This window comes from Molossus molossus, unplaced genomic scaffold (genome assembly GCF_014108415.1).
Source record: "Molossus molossus isolate mMolMol1 unplaced genomic scaffold, mMolMol1.p scaffold_m16_p_12, whole genome shotgun sequence".
Lineage (NCBI taxonomy): Eukaryota > Metazoa > Chordata > Mammalia > Chiroptera > Molossidae > Molossus > Molossus molossus.
Window position 1 is genome coordinate 59,245,364 of NW_023425347.1, and position 24,221 is coordinate 59,269,584.

General features: G+C 42.8%; 1 protein-coding gene and 1 long non-coding RNA gene across 2 annotated transcripts in view; one reads left to right on the forward strand and one right to left on the reverse strand.

Annotated features, from left to right (window-relative positions):
• The window catches only part of CUNH1orf87 (chromosome unknown C1orf87 homolog), a 69,705-nt gene extending 46,172 nt beyond the window's left edge, over nucleotides 1-23,533 (forward strand). Inside the window, exons 9-12 of the mRNA XM_036257434.1 lie at nucleotides 8,763-8,827; nucleotides 13,773-13,852; nucleotides 16,874-17,081; nucleotides 23,373-23,533. Coding sequence (XP_036113327.1) covers nucleotides 8,763-8,827; nucleotides 13,773-13,852; nucleotides 16,874-17,081; nucleotides 23,373-23,533 — 514 coding nt within the window. The remainder of the gene's footprint in view (nucleotides 1-8,762; nucleotides 8,828-13,772; nucleotides 13,853-16,873; nucleotides 17,082-23,372) is intronic.
• Nucleotides 856-20,904, reverse strand: LOC118627199. Its single transcript, XR_004959021.1, has 3 exons — nucleotides 20,870-20,904; nucleotides 3,392-3,502; nucleotides 856-964 (listed from the first exon to the last, which is right to left on the reverse strand). It is a non-coding gene; the product is annotated as an uncharacterized LOC118627199 (long non-coding RNA).
• Nucleotides 23,534-24,221: the final 688 nt, after the last annotated feature.

The window sequence follows — 24,221 nt, forward strand, 5'->3', positions numbered from 1 at the left end:
CAAGAGCTGATGAGAGGAGCAATTTCGTAAATGCTGTTGCAAAGTTGTTGCTTTTTGTGTGTGTTTTCTTGTAACATTGAAATTTTATTTTTTGCAATTTGCCTACCAATTAGCAGAGACGTTACTGAATGACTGCCAGGGTAAGGCGATTTTGAGAAAGACTTGATTGCGATTTCAAATCTCTGCTCTGAACCACCCTGATGTAAAATGAGTTCAGGTTGTGTTGGATGGAAATTATTATCCCTGTTCTTGGCCAGGAACATGTAAGTCAGAATTAGCATTTAATGTTTCTGTGTGACTTTGCAATAAATGGTAATTAAGGAGGGCAGAGAGAGAGAACAGGAGGCAAACTAATACTCTAAAATTGTATTGGCAAAATTAAACGCTTCAAGCCCAGTTTAAAACACAGGCACACAAGCCCAATTGTGTTGGGTTGGGGATAAATAATGAAGCTGCTATGGACGCTTCATAAATAGAGTGGAGCAACAGACACAGCCACAAGTAGACTTACCATACACTTCTGGCCCATTATTAAGAGTGCAATTAGGTTGAAAAGGACTGGTTTGATAATCCCAGGAACAACCAGAGGGTTTTAAGAGATAAAGGAAACATGAGGTGTCTGATTCAGCAATTGCTTTTTAATGAGAGTAGAAAATTGTTATGCGGCGAGCTATTAGAGATGTGAGTTTGGATCTACCCATTGATTCGGTCTTGGAAACTGGACCTGGTTTTTAAGAGCTCATTAATTCCAGTCTTCTCTTCCAGAAGCCCATAATTCATATGGGGTAAATAGAACAATAATAATAAATGTATTGTTGTTATTAATAGCCATGTATACAGTGCTTACCATAGTCCAGACAATGTTCTAAGTACTTTATAAATATTGACTCTTTTCTTCTCTGCAAGCACCCCCATGAGGTCGGTACTGTTGTTTTTCAGATGATGAAACTGAAGCACAGAGGAGCTAAAATAAATTGTAACTGATAAATTAATTCATCAATAGGCTAAATCAAATGCAGTCTCTCTAGCTTCGGGGTCTTGGCTCTTAATACACTATACTGACTCTCCTACAAGTCCTGTGACGCTCAGAAGTTTCCAGGACGGTGGCTAGGCACAGAGGCCTTGGGCAAACTGCCTGAGGTCCGGGGCTGGCTCCATTTGATACGGAACACAGTACCAGAACCAGGAGCTGAGCATCTCCTGCCCTCTCCTCTGGGACCCAGGACAGGTGTAGGATACAGATACAAAGGCAGGGAGGCTTTTAAGTTCCAGGAGCAAATATGATCCAAAGAAAACCAGGGCTTGCAAGTAACCTCTTCTCACCGCTTGAGACTCCCACTATCCCTTTGCCCCACCCGTGCAGAAAGGCAGAGAAGCTCCAGAGTCACCTGGGCCGAGAGGGAAATCCTAACTCAGAAGTGCTCTGGCTTTGGAAAATTGGGCAAGTAAATAATTTATCTTAATCTTTATTTTCCATCTGCCAAATGGAAAAAGAACCTTTTTGTCTGAATTGGAGTTTATTGCCTGTGTATCAGGGAAGGGCTCTGCTTCTCAGAGTTAATATGCAAGACAATAAGAATGTAACTTAGCTACATGACCAAAAAGGTGGAAGCCAAGGAAGATAGTACAGTTCCATGAGCACCCAGCAGGTGACTCGAATAACCTCCTGAGCTGAAGGTGTGAGACTGATGCAAGCCCTGGCCTGTGTGCTCTGTGGTCAGAGCATTGGCCCACAGACCAGCTTTGATTCCCAGTCAAGGGCACGTACCCGGGTTGCAGGTTTGATCCCTGGCCCTGGTCAGGGTGTGTGCGGGAAGCAACAAATGGATGTCTCTCTCTCGCATCAATGTTCTCTCTCTCTCCCCCCCCCCTCCCAGCCCCCCAGTCTCTCTAAAAAAATCAATGGAAAAAATATCCTCAGGTAAGGATCAACAACAACAACAAAAAACATTGATGCAAGGCACCTAACATGTCCCGGACATGGTGCTAGATGCTTTATGTGGGTTATCTCTTTCCATACTCCCAACAGCCCCAGGAGTTATATTTTTCATACCCACTTCACAGATTAGAAAACTGAGGTTCAGAGATTTTAAATAAATTATTTCAAAAGTTGGATGTCTTTGAATCTGTGTTCCTGTTACGGGCTGAACTATATCCCCACCCCCTCCTGATTCATATTTAAAACCATTACCCCAAGGACCCCTTATACTATGACTATATTTGAAGATAAGGCCTTTAAAGAGGTGAATAGGTTAAAATGAGTTCATGAGGGCAGGCCCTAATCCAATCTGCCTGGTGTGCTTATAAGAAGAGGAAATACGAACCCCTAGAAAAAAGATCATGTGAAGATCATGTGAAGACACAGCAAGAAGGCTGCCATCTGTAAGCCTTCAGAAGAAGCCAAACCTGCTGACACCTTGATCTTGAACTCCTAGTCTCCAGACCGTGAGAAAATACATTTCTGTTGTTTAAGCCACCCAGTCTGTGGCACACTGTTATGGTGGCCTGAGGAAACTAGACAGCCCCTACAGGCTAACAGTGTCCACAGTCTCCTTCCTCTCTGCCTCCTCCTTCTAGGTACGGGGTACTCTCTCAGCTGGCATAGAAGATTACAACCCCAAAGGGGTGGCTAGAATGATTCAGTTCTTCAAATCACGGGAGTTAACCTTGAGTCTAGCAACCTGAACAGACTTCTCTTCAGCACTGTCCGCAGTGTGTCTCAGCTGAGCTCAGTGGGACTGGTAGGAACTAGCCAGATGAGAGGTGGGGAAGAGTCCTTCAGAGAGAAAAGGAGCAGCATGTACTGAGACAAAAAAGCAAGCAAAAGCATAGCAAATTTGGGGAAAAAAGGTAATAGACTGGGGACGTAAGCACCTGAACACCTTTGATTGGATTAGGGCCTGCCCTCATGAACTCATTTTAACCTAAGCCTGTATGAAACACCGAGAAAAATGCCACCTGTAATTAATTTCATCATGATTTCAAGGGTGTTTCTATGAAATAGCTCGCATTTTGTATGTTTGGCTTTTGTTTTGTCTTGCTTCTATACATAAGATATTTTGTATGTAATGTCATCTGCTTCATGACCCCTGATTAAAACTCTGGTGAACAAATGAAGAGACAAAATATGACACCAGTAGCAAAACTAATAGTGCCAGAATCTACCACCCATAAATAAAGGGAAGCTGGGAAAATCAGAGTTGGTTCCCCGAGCTTTACCCTGCCTACCCAAAAGAAGTGCAGAAGACAATGTAGTTTGTGCCTTCACCACACCCTCCCCTTGACTGGGAGGCCCCAAGTCTTAACCAACCAGAGAATAACACAGGTGCTGCTGGAGCACTATTCCCGCCTCCTCCTCCCCCCACCCAAGGACACACAAATATACACTTACCTGCTAACAACAGGTCACTGCCACCAATCTAATTAGAACGGGAGCTCCAAGTGCAGGGTTTGTAAACAGGAAAAACTTTATTCAGGTAAACAGTTTGCAAACCAGAGAGGCCTGGAAAGGAAAAAGGTAATTCTCAGGGTGGTAAAGGGAAGGCCTGCTTATATAAAGTTTCCGCCCCTTCCCTCCCTGATTGGTCCATTTCTATGCAAATGAAAAATCTAAATTTGCACATTCTGATCGGTCCAAATAGCACCATCCTGACTAGTCTGAATCACACATCTGATTAGTATTATGGAGCTGCTCTGATTGGTCAGTAAAGATGCAAATGAGGCTGTAACTGTACATTGTTGTTGGACTGGGCAGGTCTCAGCCTATTGGTTGAAAGACGATTCCAGGAACTCCCTTAGAAGGAAGGGCTCAGCCAGCAGGAACACAGCAGGAGAGGCTGCAGCTCAGTCTGTGGCTTTTTCCCTAAAGTGCAGTGTGTGTGAGAGGCCTCTGTCAGCAATGGCTGCTAGACTCTGGTTATTAATTTGAGCCCAACTAACCACAAGGAGTATTTGGCAGGTTCGTTCTTTTTTTAAAATATTTTTTCTTCGTTGATTTTTAGAGAGAGAGGAAGGGTGAGGGAGAGAGAGAGAGAGAAACATCCATGAGAGAGAACATCGACTGGCTGCCTCCCACATGCCCCCCACTGGGGATGGGGCCCACACCCTGGGCATGTGTCCTGACCGGGAATCCAACCGGTGACCTCTGGGTGCATGGGTTGACACTCAGCCACTGAGCCACACCAGCTGGCAGGTTATTTCTATTCGTGGTCACCACCACACATTGCTTTTGGTGCCTATGCAGAGATACAAACTCCCAGGAAGGCGGGAAAGGACAACACTGGCTATGATGCTTGTATGTGGGGAAGCAAAATTCCTGAAAATACAGTTGTGTGGATGGGCAATTGTATATGCTGAGTACGCTGGTTATGGTATGCTACATCAATTTAGCGTCTGCTATTCAGCAGGTGAGGTAAGAAGGTCCCACCTCTGAGTATTTCAGCTGAGGGGCACCAGGCATCCAAGCACTGGTGGCCTTGCCACCTGCCCTTAACCACGGGATTAAATGAGCAGCGGGCGGGCCAAGGAAGGTCTGCACAACCCTTCCGTAGTGTTGTGCTGACTGGGGGCAGTTCCTCATCTGACCTGAAGAAAGAGAAAACCCAACATATAAAGCAGAATTAAAAAAAAAAAAACCATGAACATAAAGAGGGGATCACAACCTGCAAACTCCAAATAACAACAAACTTTTGAGAATCACTTACTCTAGAAACTAGAAAACATTTAGAAAACCAGCTATGTTCTCTATAGGATGAAAGAAGCCATGACCTCTATTGAAATGAATTGGAAAGTAATAAGCGTAATTAGATTAAAAGGCTATAAAAATAAAATTTGAAAAGCCTAAAAAGTGAATAGAAAATTTTAGAAAAAACCTTGGGGACTCTGGGTAGTTTTGAGCAAATAGAACTTCTGTAGCAGAATTAAGAAGTAACCAGGAGTGTAACTATGTGTGGTGGGAGATGTTAGATTCCCTGTGTTTGTCATTTCACAATATGTACATATGTTGAATTATTTTGTTCTACACCTGAAACCAATGTAATCTTATATAAATAATGTAACAAGAAATCTGAATACTGCTAGAGATTTAAGGATATGATGGCATTTATGTTAAATGTTTACATCAGCAGCCCTGGCCCGTTTGGCTCAGCGGTTAGAGCATCGGCCTGCGGTCAGAGAGACCCGGGTTCGGTTCCCGCTAAGGGCATGTACCTCGGTTGCAGTTTGTCCCTAGCCCTGGTTGGTCGTGCAGGTGGCAGCCACTCGATGTGTCCCTTTCACGTCGATGTTTCTCTCTCTCTCTCTTCCTCTCTCTCCCTCCCACTCTATCTGTGCAAAAAATGGAAAAAATAAAAATAAAAATAAATGTTTACATCAGCAAACATTTTGTATAAAGGGACAGATAGTAAATGTTTTAGGCTTAGTAGGTCTGCAGTCTGTTGCAACTACTCAGTTATGTGATTGTAGCCTGAACGCAGTCATAAACAACACATAAATAATGGCTGTGGCTGTGTTTCAATAAAATATTATTTACCAAAAAAAAAAGAAAAAGAGGTAATCAGGACTCAATAAAAAAGCAAAATTAACACTAAAAAAAATCTAATACATAATGTGAATTTTGAGAGGTTCCCACAAAATCTGAATAGAGAAGAAAATAAAAGATAGCAGATGTAAAAGAATAAGATTAGAAATTGAACCCCAAAAGTCTTGGTATTGTAGAATAATAAAATGGAAATATTGGACAAGATGTGAAAGCAAAAGTTACAAGTGAAGAAACTTTGCAGAGATGGGGAAAAAATATATTGTCTGTGTACAGATTAAAAGGATTCACTATGCTCTAAATTAAATTAGGAAAAAATGTATCCATGTCAATCCCGGCAAAACGTTTGCATAACAAAGACAAAGAAAAGTATTTAAGGCTCCAGGTCAGAAACAAAATAAAACTAAACCAAAGCAAATAAATAAAAAACAAACAAACAAACCAATTAATAATAAATGAGCAAAAATCAGACTGACCTCAAACTTCTGCAATAATAAATGTCAAAAGATAGTGGAGCTGTGTTCATGGAAGTCCAAGGAGGAAAAAAATGTAAGTAAGGCAATGTTATATTACGTTCATGTGTAAGGCCGCATAGTGCAGTGGTCAAGGGCACAGGAGTGGGAGTCAGACAGCCAGCGTTTAAATCCTGACTGCTCCATTGATCCCTGTCCTTGGGCAAGTGATTTACAGGTCCCATAAAGTGGTTGTTCTAATTAAATGAGAAATGCCTATAAAGTACTCAGAAAGCTCACTGAAGGCCATTTTAACTTAATAAATTTAATGAAGTTAGAATTTGAACTCAGATCTGTCTGAATTTAGGATCAGGCTCACAGATCTTGTCCTCCAGTCCTGATTTCTTAGACTTGATATTGGGAGTTTGGCACCTGCTTCTCTGATGAGAATTATAGTGCCTGTTATGGCAACCAGAGCCCGTTCTCACATTTAAGTTGTCAATGGCCTTTGGAAGGTCCTAAGGTCAAATAAAGGATATGGAAGATTTTAATTTGGGTGATGGGCACACAATGCAATGTACAAATGATGTATCATAGAATTGTACATTTGAAACCTATATAATTTTTATTAACCAGTGTCACCCTAATAAATTCAATTTTAAAATTTTACATGGGAAGAAAGAAAACATTTTACTGGAAGGATCTTAAGAATTGTATTGGTCATATGAGTCCTATACATCATTTAAATCAGGTAATGTCCAAATTCAAAACTTAGAAAAATCCCCCCCCCCCCCCCCCCCCCCCCCCCCCGTCTCCTTCCCCTACTAACAGCACATAATCAAGAAGGGGCAGCAGAGTTTCCAGTGCCACTGGGTCCGGAGGCCTCATCGCACATTCGGTAACTCCTAACAGTTCTGAAGAATGAATGCTACGCAGTGTGAAAATATCAGTGGATCTGGGTTTTTATTGTCACACTGTTGTTTCTCAACAGCTCAGAAGATGCTCTAGGCATAAGCTTGGCTCTCCTAAGAGCGCCTGGAAATAAACTGCAGCAAGTGTAGAAGACAGGAGCTACTTCTGTTGCAGTTCATTTCCGCATCCGCGCTGATAGCAGATCCTTGAGAGTGCTACTTCACCTTCCCTGCCTGGCCTTCAGCGGCTGATGCAGTCATCAGCTTCTCTGGCTTGTGGTTCCACTATTCATGTGCCCAAAAATGAATGAAGCTCTGGAGGCCATATTTTCTATACAGATCTAAGGACTTTGCCGATTTGTGATATCATGTCCAGGAAAAGTTTAATGCAATATAAGCAAAACTAGTTATACATCTAATGAATTATTTTTATTTAAAGAGAATAAAATCACATGACACTAGAACTCTTCTAGAAAACCGAGGACATATATCTCACACCTTGCTCTTTATTTTTGCTTAACTTGCAATGGGCAAGAAGGAGATAAAAATTCTTGTCAGTTGCAATTTGGTTGCTAGCAACAGAGACTGCCTTTGGCTAACATTAGCGAAATACATACTTTGAAAGGATATGGAGTAGCCCACAAAATTAGGGAAAAAATAAAACTTCAGGAAGTACCAAACCAAAAATTATGAGAGATAAAGAGACAGAGAAGAGGGGGAGGTGAAAACAGAATGTGAGAGATTAGACAAGGTGGTCACAACACTGTCAGGGGAGGGGTATGGGACCTCACTTGTGGTCTATTACCCCAGAGAAAAATATATTTATATATAAATGGAGGATGGATGAATGGATGCTGGGTAAGCAAATATATATGATTTTTCACAACCAAAGCATTCCTTATGATCCCCTGATTGTCACATGCAGATAGATGTATTGCTCAATGCAATTTCTGCTTGGGGACTTCACTGAATATTGTCTATTTGCACTCAGCAGTGCTTCTGCTCCCTCCTATGTTCTTTTCTGTGTTGCAATACTTCCCATACTTGGGAGGGCTAAAAACATTTTCAAACTCTCTTGACACCGAGGTTCTGGAATTGATTTGAGCTCCATCAGAGAGATGCAACTGCCTGAGATTTGACAGACAGAAGGAAGTAGGAAGAGGGACAGAGATACGTTAAGTATTTATTTTCCTGTAATAGTGGGAACCCCAGGCCCTGACAGGCATCAGTTTTCCAGCGGCCGAAATGCAGTTTGTACTGCCCGATCACCAACCTGGGGTGGATTTAAGTTCCACCCTTATCAGGGGGACCTCAACATGAGCCCAAATTTCCTGCAGTCCCCTGGTTCTAGATGATCTACGGAGGCCTGACCCCGATCCTAGCAGCAGACATCAACCTCCATTCCACTGGCCCTTGCAGTCGTTTGTGGGCACCGGATTCCTTATATTAAAGCCTTTTCTCGTGGAGATACTTAAAGGAGCTTCTGTTTCCTGCATTACACCCTGAATAATGAGGTATCAGAAAGCACCTTCAAGCCCGACAAGAGTGGCCTAGTTGGTTGGGTGTCATCCTGTGCACCAAACGGTTGCCAGTCAGGGCACATACCTAGGTTGAGGGTTTGCTCCCCAGTCAGGGAGCTTACAGAGGCAACCCATAGGTGTTTCTCACACCGATGTTTTCTCTCTGTGTCTCCCTCCCATTCTCCCTCCCTCCCTCCCTCCCTCTCTCTAGGCATGTCCTTGGGTGAGGATTGAAAATTTTTAAAGCTCCTTCAAAATTATCCATGTAAACTTTGAGCTTTATTGCACATTCTTCTAGGCCAATGATATCAATCACTGATATTTTGTCTCCTTTTTTGCACAGATGGCAGAATTTTGTTGAGTTGTTGAGCAGAGCTTCCTCTGACTCGTCATTTGATTTGCCTACAGGTGAGTTCACCAATATGGATCCTCCAGGGACCTCTATTTCCCAGAGCTATTGTTGTCTCTAATGCTTAGCTCCAGCTGTGTGCTTGTTGGGTTTGATCTTATTGCTCCCAGAAATGTAAATGGTTCACCAGTGCAGAAAAAATAAGAGTGAGGATTACCTTAATGACTATTCTTTTAGGCCAGTTGAATCATAAAATGCATAAGTCTCTAGTTTTTATTACATCGTGAAGCATTCTCTAGTGATAGCCCTTTACAGGGAATGCGGCACAGCACACTTACAGAAGTTGGTACTGTTTATTGAAACTTGAATCGCACAGTCCCTAGATGTAGGAATCCCACCGCTGGGCACCTATCTGACTGATAGTGCACCAAAAACACCCTCCAAGATTTATAAATATGTTTATTGCAGCATTTTTTAATGCTTTAATAAATGGAAGCAATATAAAGATTCTTCAGAGACCATATACTTAAATTATAGTATGTCCATAGTTCCATAAAACTATGCAACTGTAATAACATGGCCTGATACGGGAAGATTTCCAAGACATGTTATTAAGTGCAATTATAAGGATGAATTGGGCAAAATATTTAGCAATTGGCAAGTTTTAAATATGACAGGTGAAAAAGTAGGCATTGATATTAATCTGCCGCTGCAATTTCTCTATTTACTATATCCATCAGCCATGTACTGATGACCTTTCGATCAAAACACAAGGTACTGAGAGTTTGGGGGTGGGGAAGCATGTCGGTTTGTATTCCAGCAGAAAAACAGAAACCTTACTGGGTGTGTCAAACAGGGAGCTCACAGCGGGAAAGTAGGGGGTTGGTTATATGAATATTGGAAGCTGAGAGAGCAGAAAGAGAATGGGGAGTGTAGTCATTTCCCTAGGACAGCTGTAACCAATTACCACAAACTGGGTGGCTTAGATAATGGGAACGTGTCCTCCCATACTCCAGAAGTCTGAAAGCAGTCATGTCAGCAGTGGCCTGGTCCTTCCTCGCCTCTTCCAGGTTTGGGGGCCCCCAGGCACTCCTTGGCTTGTGTCTGCATAACTCCAAACCCTGCCTCTTGTCTTCACGTGGCTTTCCCCCTTCTGTGTCTCTATTTCTAAACTCTTCTCTCTTGTTTCTTGTGAAGACACCACTCTTGATTGCGTGTAAGACTCAGCCTAGACTTCAGCACTTTGAGACCGAGCCCTGGGACGGGGACGCAGTGGTCTCATAAAGCAAAAGGCAGCTCGATCACGAGGAGAAGGCAAGGATGCTGGGAAGGCGAAAGTATAAAGTCAACTCCGGTCACACGCGTGGCCCAGGAGGCCTTGAGTTGTGTAACTACTTAGGCCATCTCTCCCCCCTTTGACCCTGGGCCAGCTGGGCTCCCTGCCGGGTCGCGCCCGCTCCAGTGCCCGGGCCCTCGTTGGGACCTCGGCCTGGCCGCAGCTTCCCTCTGGAATGCTTTCCCCAGACATTCCAGCCCTTCCCTCTCGTTTCTTCTCTCACGGCACTATTTGTGTGTCACTTCAGAGTGGCCCCGGGCAAATTCCCGGTCAAAAATAGCAACTGCCAGTACCTGCCACGCCCATAACCCGCTTCAGGTGCATTCCCAGCATTTATCACTACTGGACGTTATCGCGCGTATCTGTTCGTTTGCCCACCACCAGAATGCACACCCGTGAGAAGATCGTGTCTTGTTCATTGTTGTATCGTGGTGCCTAGCACAGTGCCCGGCGTCTAGTAAGCACTTAGCAATTGTCTGTTGAAGAAATGAATGAGTTTGAATCCCACACCTCCCCCCACCTCCGTTGTCATAAGCAGGTAACTAAAACGTTCATTGCCTTGGTTCCCTCATCTGTCAAATGGAGACAGTTTCTGCCTCACGGGGTTCTTCTTTAGATAAGTAGGAAAACGTGTGGGAAGTGTCCGGCACAGATGGATATTTGACGTGCACTGATTACCCTGTCCCGAAAATGTCGTTCTGTAGATCCAGTGAGGCTGGAAGCCATTGTTTAAAGCAGTTGCTACCTATCCTGGCCTTACTTTAGAACTACCTAGGGAATCCGCAGAGGCCCTGAGCTGGGTTCTCACCCCGAGAGATTCTGATTTAATTGGTCAGGTGGGATGCCTTGGAATCGGTCCTTTTCAAAGCTCCCAGGTATGAGCCTATTAGCAGCCAGGACTGAAGACCGTGATTTCAAGTCATTAGTTGGGGGCCAAAGTGGGGTTTGGGGAGACAGGCGTACTGGCTGTGTAACGACCAGAAGCCATGGGAAGCCCTGTAAAACCTGACCCTTCCGACACCTGGAAATCTCTAGAAGCCAGCTTGGCTTATTTCCTCCAGGACAAATCTTCAACTGGCAGACTAGACAGATGGTTATTATTTATCCTTCCTGCCGTGTTAGAAAGAAAAAAATAGCTCTGCCTTGGGGTTTCTCAAATGATTTTTACATGTGCAAATCATTACCTTTTTATATGCTTATAGGTATTAGGAGGGAGCCTGGGAAGCTTAAAAAAGACCAGGAAGACTGGCCTGTATTTCCTCCTAATGGAACTTTTAGAAGTGCAGACAGCAAGGAGAAACAGAATTAGGACAAGGCTAGGTTCTAGGTGTTATTCTAAAAGGGACAGAGCATTTGAGCATTGCCCAGAAAAATGCCTGGCACATCACAGTTAATGTTAAGTCCTCTTCCCCGGCAAAATAGATTTGCTCAAGGTCATAAAATTATAGCACAACAACAAATAATAAATCCTGTATTGAGCATCTGCCCTGTGTTTAAGGCAATTTTTTTTAAATCTCCACATTACTGCAAATTGCTGGTATCCTTCCCTTTCCACAAATGACAAAATTAAAATCTGAAATCTTATAAAGGGAAGAATTAGCATGCAAGTCTGACACCAAAATTTATCCTTCTGCCCTTATGCTATATATTGTCCTAGAATCCCTTTAACTCTCCAATTCTATGATTCAGAGTAATTGGACCCTTTTTTCATTTAAAGGAAACAGAGAGCTTTCCTTCACATTCTGGGTGAAATAACCAGGGGCCACTGCTGCTAGGTGATGGGGTGTTCCCATGACAACTTAAATTTTCAGCAGATTAGGTTAGATCTGCCTGGAAGGGGCTGCCCTAACTGGCTGTCATCATGAGCCTTGTTAAGCATCAATAAGTTTTACTCTGTGTAGCATCTGAGTTAGGGATGGGAAGATAAAGACATACAGAGCAAATTCCTTCTCTTCTAGGGCCTGAAAAGGCACTGGAGAACCAGAACTATATATTTAGTGATTTTATTTACCAAACTCCAAATTAAGGCACATGATTCTGCAGTTAGGCAACAAGCGTGCATTGAGTCCTTCTAATGCTGGTTGCTGGGGCTTCGGAGATGATGATGAAATCCCATGGTTTTCTTCATCAAGAAACTGAGGAAGAAGATTCATAATGGCTCACAGGTGCAGTGTTAAAAGTCTAACAAGAGGCTTTTTAATATGATAGGTGGTTTTATTTGTATAAACATCCTTACGTAGGTAACTCTATTAGTTACCACTTCGTGAGAACTTGCTATGCTCCAGGTATTTGCTTTACCTTTTCTAGTTCACTTAACTTTCACAGTAACCTATAGGCAGCATTAACCCCATTTTACAGAAGTGGAAATTGAGACACAAAGAGGGCAAATAACTCGCTCAAGATCATGCAGCCAGTAGAGAAAGGAGTCAGAACTAGAACCCAAGGCTTCAGAGCCGCCCCCTCTTACCCCCCTCCCACACCACTATGGGACACTGCCGCCCTCTACCTCTTGTTTAAAATGTACCGAGTGACCCATTTTTATTGAAAATAGTGAAACCCAACTCAGAAGCAATATGTATTTCTTACTGGCATATTTGAGTCATGCATTCAATGTTGAAGCTGAAGCACCCAGAAACCTGGGCTGCGTGGTCATGGTGTCGATTTGTAAAACAAATGAGTCGCCAGTCTGATGGAAGGCTCGGAGTGATGAATGAGTGATTCCCACAATAAGCAGCGGTTCTCAACCTGTGGGTCGCGACCCCTTTGGGGGTCGGACAGCCCTTTCACAGGGGTGGCCTAAGACATAACAGTAGCAAAATTACAGTTATGAAGTAGCAACGAAAATAATTTTATGGTTGGGGGGGGTCACCACAAGGAGGAACTGTATTAAAGGGTCGGGGTGTTAGGAAGGTTGAGAACCACTGCCTTAGAGGATTTTAGCGGCTTCCTGCACTGTAAAGAAATTCCCTCTATCCGTGACGGCAGCCAACTGAGCAAGTGTACCTGGACAGGAGAACCTCTGGGTTAAGGATGCTGTTCAAGTCGTCCTGCACAGGACCTCTGACCATTGAAAGGAGCAAGGAAGGGAGAAGACAGAGGTTTTACCTGAACCTTCAGGCACACACCTGTGTGGAGAGAGGGACAGAGCGCCTACTTCTGTATTAAGAGACAGGACCACTGTAAGAGGTCCCTTCCCACACCCCCGACTGCAGAAGGCCCCCTGATTCAGGGCGGTTCTACGGCTACGGCCTGTGCTCATCTGGAACTCTCTGCCCCGTGTGTACTCCCCCATCACCTTCGCCTGCGAACGCCTACTCATCCTTCAGGTCCCCAGTTTAAGTGTCACTTCCTCCAAGAAGCCTTCTTTGATCCTCTACCACTCTCACACATACCCCAAAATAAGTGTAAATATTTCCCAGTCTCCTTCGCTGTGTTTATGATAGTTTGTAATGCGATGATCATTGTGAGAATTATTTAGCATCTGCCTCCTCGTGGAGAGCGCCGTCAGGACAGGAACCCGATCTTTCTCATCCACTGCTGAACCCTCCACCTAACACCGTGCCAGCCATATTGCAGAGCCTCAACGTCCTCTTCGCCCGGGGGGATGTGTGTATGTATTAAAATGAAGAGGCCAAACTAAACCCTTCCACTTTTTATTTCTTGTCCAGGGAAGAAAGGAAAGGAAACCTATGCCGTTTCAGCGCAGGCTGGAGTTCCTGAGAGGTCTCAAGGCAAGACCGACCATATGGTATGCACCTGGCGCACGGAGCTCTGGGAAGGGCTCGCCCGTCCTTCACCTTCCAGTCTCTGATGCTGGGCGGGGCCCTGGTGGGGCCCCCCTTCTGGGTTTTTAATTTTCAGCCAGTGCCTTGATGTCAGACTGTCTTTGACTTTGCGAGTCCTCCAGCAGAGAAGGGAAGCGGAACTCCTGGAGTGAGGGCTGGTCCCTGTCCTAGCTGGTCTGCACACAGAGACCTCACCACCACTTGGTGACAGGCATGCCATCGGCCCCAAGTTGTGTGTGTACAGGTGTCCTTCCAAAGCCTGTGACCAATCCACCAGCTGCCATCAAAATGAAGGGTGGTTAGGAGACCTATTCTAACATCTTCAGTCTAGCTTCCAGAAACTGAGAGTGACCTTTTCACCAGACGTCACATTTGTAAAATATAATGGGTTCTTTCTTTGCTTTAAAAAAAAAAAAAAAAACAATCTGGCAAGCAGTTAAAATCTGTTTTAATATTCCCAGCACTTAGCCAGGAGAAGATGCAGACAGAACTGAAAACCAGCCTGAGTTTTTCTGTTGTTGTTTTTCAAATGCCCAGATTAGAACATAATTCATCTTAAGATGACGGGAGGCCTCTTCGAGCTCTTCACACTCGGAAATATTTTAGAAAAATAGTATCCATTTTGGCAAGCCGCTTGCCACGCAAGAAGCAACCGCACATGCTTTTCTCCTTGAGCGTTAAGTCTGTTATGAATAAGATTATCAAAAAATATACTTTGCTCTTTTATTTTACCTCTTGTTGGAGGATTTTGCTGCATCTCTGCGATAACTGAGTCTTCTCGCATTCCTGTATAAACAGCACGCATCGTCCGCTTTTCAGAAAGGCAAATTGAAGCAGAGGTTTTAAAGTAACTTTCCTGTTGCCTGGAGAAAAGCATTCACTCAGTCACTTATTCATTCGGCAAACATGTCTTAAGAAGCATGTGCCAGCCACGAACCAAACCTTGAAGACACATAAACGACTAGGTCAGGCCCAGTCTCCAGATCTCTGGCAGAGGAGACAGGTATTCTAACGACTGTTACAACAGCCTGTAGTAGGTGCTGAGCTGGATAAAAGGCTGCAAAGAATCGCCCCCCACCCAGCGGCCAGGGAAGGCTTCTTACAAGAAGTGAAATATGACTTGGGTCTTCAAGGATGAGTAGGAGGAGTCCAACCAATCAATGCACAGGTAGCAAAAGGGAAGAGCGGAAGGAATAAAAGAGCCTTATTTTTTTCTGGCTCTATGTGGCTGGAGAAAAAGGATATGGAGGACTGCAAGAGGTTAAGCAGGAACAAGAACTTGAATGATCTTATGTGCCAAACAAGGAATTTGGACTTCATTTGGCTACCATGGGGCCAGAACAGTATAAGGTGTGTGAGTGAGTGAGTGAGTGAGTGAGTGAGTGAGTGAGTGAGTTCAGCTTAATTCTGTTCCATATAAATTTCTCCTTTACCTTTCTTTAGTGGTCAAACAGAATGTTGAACTATCTGAAGAAATATAAAGTTAATTAAAATTAGTTTCTCACATCCAGGGATCTCTTTGAACTCTCTAAACATCCACCGAATTGTTTGCAAATGTGCATTTACCTGGGTAGATTATCTAAAGCTCCCTTCAGATTTCTACAGTGGCCCATATCTTTACTCGATATTCTTTATGACACTTTCAGCTTTTCCTAAAATTGATTTTAAAGAAGTGGAATTTTTTATATTAATCTTTTAAAATGTATTGGTCATCCATATGGGTACAACTTCATATGTCATTCTATTATTTCAAACAAAACAATTCACACCCCTAGCAGCAGCTTAGTCTGTGTTTGTAAACAAGCTCAAAACTTGGCTTCTCATTGCAATTACCATTCTTTAGAGCTATGAGATTTTTTTTCAGAGCTTAAATGCAAGAAATTTGAGACAAAGATAGAAAATTGAAAAAACTCAGGTATTTGAAAGTTGGGGGAAGCACAAATGTTATACAAAAGTTAGAGGCATAATGCTATGGCAAATTAGTTAAGATCATCTAGGTTGCCATTAAGAGAACCAACTTCACCAACATAATTTATTGAACAGATAGAGAAGCATATTATGCTACCTGAAGTTAGAGATTTAGCGATGAACTAAAATTGGGTCCTTGAACATCATCTTAACTTCCTATATCTTTTCTATCCTCTCTGCTTGCAGCTTCATCTATCTATCCATCTATCTATCATCTATCATCTATCTATCAATATCTTTCTCAGACCAGCCTTTGCTCATTTTCAGCACGCACAATGGAAAAGGCCCTCAACCCATAGCCTGCTGTCTCTACCTGGTAGACAACAGAACATCTTGTATGGCCTGCTGGGACTTGTCTATTTATTCTAAAAATAAAAAATCTCTATTTTATACTGAACATGGGGTTACAATACCAAGATCAACTAGACACAACCTCTGCACCCTTGTTCTAGTGCTGTGTCTACCATTCACTTCCACTCGCTGGGCCTCAGCTTCCTTTGTGACATGAATAGGACAGACAGACCTAGAGGTGCTCTATGGTCTGCTATACTGAGCCCACTAGCGTACGGTAACATCACTATTGTTTTAATCACTCTTTGTCAAAAAGCTCACATTCGTGATCCAGAGGTTTACCCACCAAGAAGTTATAAGCATTTCCTGAAGCCCGTGCCCTATGGATGCCACTAATATGAAACAGAATAGAACACCATGAAAAGGCTCAGCCAGTTACAAAAACTTTGCTTTGTGAAAATCGGAGATGTAAACTGAATATAAGAAATGATTTTACCCTTCTCCCTTAAAAAAAAAAAAACACTCAACATAGTAGTTTATATCCAACAAGACTTGGCAGCCATGGTCCCATGGCACTGAGGATTTGAAACTCGTCCTCCTAGCCTTACAAAGCCAGACCTTGCAATAAATCTTACTAGTTGTGTGGCCTCATCTTTGGCCAAAAGACTGGAGGCGCTCTGGGCAGTGAATGTGTTGCCAGTGAGATGCTTGTGTTGTTTTGGCAGAAATCTCCAGAGGAGGAGCTGCAGCCAGAAAACCTTCCTGCTGAGACTTCAGCCCCCAAAGATCCCCCGAGCTCTCTGATGATCCGGCCAGTCTCACAGCCTTTTGTGAGTCCAGCGATGAAGCATAAGTCTGAAGAATGTGAGACATGGATCGACAGGTTCAGGAAGCTCGAAAATGCCCTCTACCTGTGTGATCTGAGTAATACAGGTGACATGTGTGAAGCTTACCGCTAATACACCTTGCTCTTTGTGTTCTAGTCTGCAAGTGGATGCATTTTCTTTCACATCTTAACAAATACCATTTGTATATCAACCATGTGCTGAGCACAATCAAGAAATACAAAGATGAATCAGATATGAATGAATCCCCCACCAGGTTCCTTACAGTTTCTTCATGTCTCTGATCTTTCCTCCACTCTACTACCTGAGTTTAACCCACAATCCAATCTCTCCCTTAATTGAACTACTGCAGGATGCCTGCTAACAGGCTGAGCTCCAAACTTCTTAGCAAAGCGAGCTCTAGCCCCTGTCCACCTGACGAGTCTCTCCTCCTTTAATTGTTATTCTTTCTGCATAATGAATCCCTTGCCTTCCTCAGACTTGCCTTGCTTTCTCCTGGGGCTGGCCTTCTCTAACCCTATGACTTCCATCTGAGCTGTTTGCCTTTTCCTACCTACCCCACCCCCCTGACAGCTCCCAATGTTGTCCACCTGTCTAATTAATGCCTAAACGTCTTCTATGTTGGAACTCAAGCTTTATTTCTCTGAGACTTCCTTGATTTCTCCTAGACAGATCTAAGAAGTTCTTTATCTGGCCTCTCAGAGTTCTTTAACATCCATTATCATATTTGGTATATTGTATTTTTATTTTATCTAAGGGCTTAGTAGTATCTCACCGGTAGACTACATTCCTTTTATATCCCCAGCACCTTGCAGAATTCTGTTTAACATATTTTTGAGGCAACAAATAAATGCATGAATGTACATAAATAACTAAATCCAAGATGGAAGGTAGTAAATGCCATTAGAGCATGCTATGTGGGCATTCAGAGAAAGAATTCCTGCCTAGTAAGGTGATCGGGGAATGGATCATAATGTGAAATGGATCATTACGATAAAATGCAATTTGTATACAGAGGAATGAAATGGAAGGCCCTTTCTGGCAAAGGTACAAATTGGCCAAGCAGTGTTATGTGTAAACTCAACGCAAGGAGTTTGGTTTGGATAGAATATACGGACTATTAAGAAGAATATTAATTGAATGTCAACTGTAAATTTAACATTATAATTAATAATTTTAAAATCATAATAAAAATATTAAATGATAAAGGTGGAGATATGGGATGGGACCAGATCTAGGAAGCTCTTCGATGCTGGACCAGAGAATTTGGACTTAATTCAAAGACAGTGAGCAGTACTGACAGTTCCTAAGCAGGGGAGTGTATGATCAAGTTGTATTTCCGAAAGATCCTTGATGGCTGTGAATGAACAAGGAGACAATGAAAGGAGGCAAAAAAGAAAGGACGCCATTGCAATGTCCAAGGGAGAGAGAATGAATTCCAGAATTCAGAGACTTGGGGAATGGACAGGAGGGAGCTTACACAAAAGCTTGTGGACTGAAACTGTTGTATTTAATCATACACTGTGGTTCACGAAGAGTTTGTGTCCTACATATTGAATCTAACAACACTGAACTCAGAGAAATGGAGAGCAGAACCGTGGTTGCTAAAGAAAATGGGGAGATGTTGGTCAAAGGGTACAAGCTTCCAGTTATGAGATGAATTAAGTCCCGAGGATCTGAGATGCAGTAAGGTGAATAGGTAACAATACTGAGTTGTGTACTGGAAAACTGTATGAGAGAAGAGCTTTCCTGCTCTCACCGTATGATCACAACAACGAAATGGTAATGACGTGAAGTGAAGGAGGCTTTACTTACCTAATGGTGGTAAACATTTAGCAATAGGCACATGTATCAAATCACCACATTTTACACTTTAAACACACACAATACTATCTTTCAAAAAAACTAGAAGTGATTAATTTTTTAAGGAGACTTTGTATACACATTAGTACTCTCTAGAAGTAATTATACAACAAGAGCAATGCCTGGCTTTTCATTCTCTCTGTGTGTTTTTCTTTTTGCTTCATTTCGTTTTGAATTTTCAAAGCAAATTAAATATAGACCACATGAAGTATGACTACCCTACACTATCCAAGGATTTTTAATAAGTATACCAAAGTGAGGGACAGATAAATATTTCAAATGAAAATGTATTTAGCTGAATTAGAAATTCATTTATTAAACATCTCTTCTGGTCCCAGCACTGTGTGCCAGAGGCCTGACCAGGAGAGAAATGAGAAAGAACGAGACTGGGTCTCTGGCCTCAAAGAGATTTTCGGTAAGAAGGTAAGACACAGAGACTAGCCATAGGTTTATACCAATCTATTTTTTTTTTTAAAGACAGCATATAGTAAAGTGTTACAATTGAAGAGACAAATCAGAGTTAGAGCCCAAAGCAAAGAGAGCTAGAAAGAAGCTCATGTGTGATGTGAGCTGGGGCACTCAGAGAGGGCTTCCTACAAAAGAGCGCTCGAGAGTTGCCAGAGGAGAGGTAGACTTTGGATCACCGGGGAGGGCATTTCAAGTTTGAAACTACCTTCTGCAAAGATTAGAATGTGGGAATGAGTTTGAGGGGGAAGAGAGTGAACAGGCCAGAACTGGAGGTTCATGTTGGTTGGCTAGTGAGGTTAAGACACTAGAGAATCCTGAGGGCTCGGGTGGGACTTCATTCTCCACCCGGTGATCACCAAAGGTTCGCCCAGAGGAGAACACGAGAGAAGCTGAGACAGATCATTTAGGGAAGATGCTGGAGAACAGGGGATAGAAAAGTTATTAAATAATCATGAGTCTAGGTATTCAGACCGGGGCTGTGAGAGTGGTGAGGAGGCTACAAACAAACATGAAACAAAATAAAACAAAAAGCTGAGTAGAAATAACAGACATTTTTAAAGGGACAGATGCTGATTTACAATGATGGATGACAGATCATAAACTTAGTTGCTAAGAGACTCCCCAAAGACAGGACCTTTCTCATACTTCTGAACGGTTCTGAGGAAAAGCGGGGTTTTGTTGACATTGGAGGCAGATTCCAGCAGATCTGAAATGCCTTTCTCATGGCCTCTTCACTATTTATGCCTGTTTTCTCTGTTTCTATGAAATTCATTATTTCCTTAACAGCCAAGGAATGTGTCAACCAGATCTGGGAACATCTGTAACTATCTTTAATTAGGAAAGAGGATTAACTGAAGTCATTTTGTGGGTTTACGAACCACAATATTTAGCAGACCACCACAGCCCCGTTCTAGACACTGAGCAGATGATACCTACTTTGCCCATGGATGAATCACTGTTCTTTATTATGTGCAAGGAAATATGTAGGCCAGGGTGTTCTTCATCCAGGATGAAGGCAGACCATCCATCATCAAATTAGCATTTCTGGGAACCTACTTTGTGCTTATTCTCTAATGGGGTTGTCAAGAAAATATCCTTGAGGAGAAGTAATAAGAAATGACCAAATAACTGGCCCTGTTTTTTTCTAAAGAAAGAAGAGTGGTTGAGATAAATGTTTGGATGAATGTAGATTTGGAATTTTCCCAGTGAACTGAAGACTAGATAAAAAGTGTTTTCGAGTTCAAGGTGGCAGAATGCAACCAGAGCCCTCAAGGGCGTTCTCTGGGTGGCTCTGGCCTCTACATGCACTATGTCACTGACTCCTCGAGTAGGAAGTGGAACCATAATTCAAACCCAGATCTATTGGACTTCCCACTATACCAGCCTCCCACAACATACCAGAAAGAGCATGGGGTCTCACTTGTTGCTTTGCTTGTTTTTACCAAAAGACCTGTTCGAGTCCAGCCATTACCAATGTCTGAGTCCTCACATTCTCTGAGCCTGGTTCCTCGTCTGTACAAGGGGACCGATCATAATCAAACATACCTCCCAGACTTGAGAAAGGGTCACATGAGAGCTGAAAGGTATTTGCGAACTTTAAAATGAAGAGGATGTTAAAGAGCTTCTTCTTATTGTTCCTTTCCTTGTGATTCCGGTGGGAGAAGGATGAGCTCGCTCTCCGTCACGAAGACGGATTGTAATGGTTATTTTATGCAGCTGTCCTGGGCAGCCCCTGATGACAGCAAATGAGACAGATACAAATCCTAGTCAGTGGGCTTTTGTTTGACAGCGCTGATCCCTACCAATGGTAAAGCTTAGAAAATAGTAGAAAATCCCCTCGCCCCCACACACCCACACACCAGTGGTAATTCCTAAATGTGTTCTTTAACATTACTTTAAATTTTTAATTAAAATATAAGCTGAAGTATATATATATTTGAATAATACCTTCTTATTAAAATATATTCTTGTGTTTTAAATGATGTTGATGTTATCATTTTTATAGTAACCCTATAATAATGCCTGCATTAATGAGTGCTTACTAGTTGTGGGAAATTTGCTCAGCACTTACTATTTTATCGATTTTTATACAATTTCATTATCCCTACTTTAAAGTCGAAAAAAACGAGGCTCAAAAGATTAAAGTAATTTTCCCAGGCAGACACTTACTCCAAAGGCAGAGCATGAGAAAGGGTCCCAAGGGACCATTCCAGGCCAGACCGACAGCAGCCTCCCAACCCAGAGATCTGCAGAGATGCACTTGGCCAACATCGAAGACAGATTTCTGCAGAGGAAAGGACCACAGTCTAATAGAAGAGACAGACAATCAACGAATCTGAATAGAATAGAAACAAACTGGGAAAGGATGGGGTGGGATATAGAAGAGGCCTGGACAGGACAGGATAGAAGGGAAAGCAGTAAGTCACATAAGGACCACCTGTCGATAGCCCACTGTCAACACCCATTAGAGGGGAGTTCGGAGGGAAGCATCTTGCTCAAGTCCTTGCATATTCAAACATGAACAGTACTTGGCTACTTAAACAAAGATGACAGGTACCCACTAGACCTAACTCTCGTGGACTGGCAGTGGCTTTCAATAAATCCAGGGGACTGCCTCTGGATTCTATGAGAAAGAATTTTATAATAGTTATTACAGTCTGCACAAGCACAGTGGAGCAACGTGCTAGGAATGCATCGTTCATCCCTATGAAAGATATTTAAAATCTTCTCATTGACCCTGGTACCATAGAACTGCCCAGTCAAAGAACACATCTACTAACCAATACGAACCTGACTAGAAACAGTCTCTTTCCCCTAATTCCATAATCTAGTGGAGTGATTTAATGCATGGACCCAAGCAACTTTGGGCAAGTGACTTACCATCTTCATGTCTCAGTTACTCGCTCTGTAAAATGGGTTCTCATGAGGATTGATTGAATTATTATCAGTAAAATGCTTACAGGTTGCCTGAAACATAATGGATTTTATATATGGGCTATTATTGTTGTTGAACTTTAGTTAATTTTTTGCATCTCTTTTTGCTCCAGCTGGTTGGGGACCTTCCTGAGGTAATAGACCCCTTGTTCTAAATCCTCTGTATTCCCTAGCGCAGTATCTGACACATGTAAGTTCACAATTAGGGGCATATGAATGAGTCGTTGGTCTTGGCTAATGCCATGTTCTACACTTAAACTCTTTGCAACTATTGAGATCTGCCTAACCTTTCCGTGAAAAACATATCCGCAAAACAACATGTGGGTACCAGAGTAAATCCTATGATGATAAACACCGCCATCTCTGTTAGACAGATTCAGACTGTGAGCCACAAGAAGTTACGTGGCCCTGGCCAGGTGTCCCAGCTGGTTACAGCAGCATCCCATACATCAAAGGGCTGCAGGTTCGATTCCCGGTCGGGGCACATAGCTAGGTTAGGGGTTCTATCCCTGGACAGGGCACATATGAGAGGCAACCAGTTGATGTTTCTCTCCCCTCTCTCTCTCTCTTCCCCTCCCACGCTCCCTCCCATCCTCTCTCTCTCAACAAAAACATATCCTTGGGTGAGACTTAAAAAAAGAAAAGTTACATGATTTACCTGTGATTATACGGGAAGCTGGAGGGAGTCACAGTACATACGTTTCCAGAAATGCATAAAAATGCGCTTTTTAAATCCTGTATGTTTAGGAATATGTTTGAATACATCACAGATACAATAAAGGAGAGCAATTAAAAACTGTTTTTAGTAGACACCCCACCTGTTTCAAAACTTGGCTTTTCAAGTTTGATGACCACAAAGAACAATCTATTTATGGATTTTATTGGACCCCCACCTCCCCTCCCCAGTCACCCTCAAAACCCTCCTGACATCTGTGATGCCTACCTAGACTAGAATATCTTTTTAGGGTGTCACTTGACTTTTAAGAAGATTAAAGTTTCAAAATATTAGCATTTCATGTTTACTCCGACGTCATTCAAACTAATACATTTTTTATTCCTTTTTGTTTTCTCTGTCCTCTTTTAAAAACTTCCCACCAACCCCCCCTCATCACAGGAGTCCTGGAGAAGGAACGAGCCAGGCGCCTCATTCACAACTACAACCTCATTTACAACCTGTCCCTGAGCCCTCGGAAAATAGACCAGGCCTTGAAGAGATTTCGTTCGGGAGGAAATACGCTCTTAGAACCAGCGCTCCAGTACTTAAAGGAGCTGTGATAACAGGCCCATATTGTGAAAGCAGATGTTTCCTTCATCTCCCTCGTTACCCAGACACGTGTCTACCCCCAGCCTGAGCACGGTGGTGGGCGGCCCCATCAGCTGGAGGCCGGCGCTGCCGACGCAGATGACTTGGACTTGGACTTGGTTTCTGGTTGTGATGCTCGCTCACAAGCAGCTCAGCGTGGTCCGAGGAAACCAGGTTTTCTCTTCAGAGGTGGCAAGAACCCAGTTTCTTAAAATCCCTTCTATTCTAATAAAGCTTATTGTGAATATTACATATTTTTTCTACATTGCTCATCAAACTGTTTCTACAAACCCTGCAATTCTGAAGAGTAAAAAACAAGCTAGATGTTGTCAGTTTCCCCCACCCCCAAATGCCTATCATATAATAGACCCAAACACTTCATTGCTGGATGAGTAAGTCAGTCCTTCCTCTGGTCACTATTCTGAGAAAGATGTCCACATTATAGGAAAAATAGAAGTATTAACAATATCGTATCTTAATTCTGAGAAGTAGAATTACAGGTGAGGTTTTTCTGAACAAGCCCAATATTTACTTTCTCTAGTACGAAACTAGATAATGTTACACTGTCTCTAGGGATGTTTTCCCAGAGTACTAGATAGAAGTTTTGAGGAGGGACTCCTGGGACAAAGGATTCTAGAAATAGGTAGCATTTTCTTTACT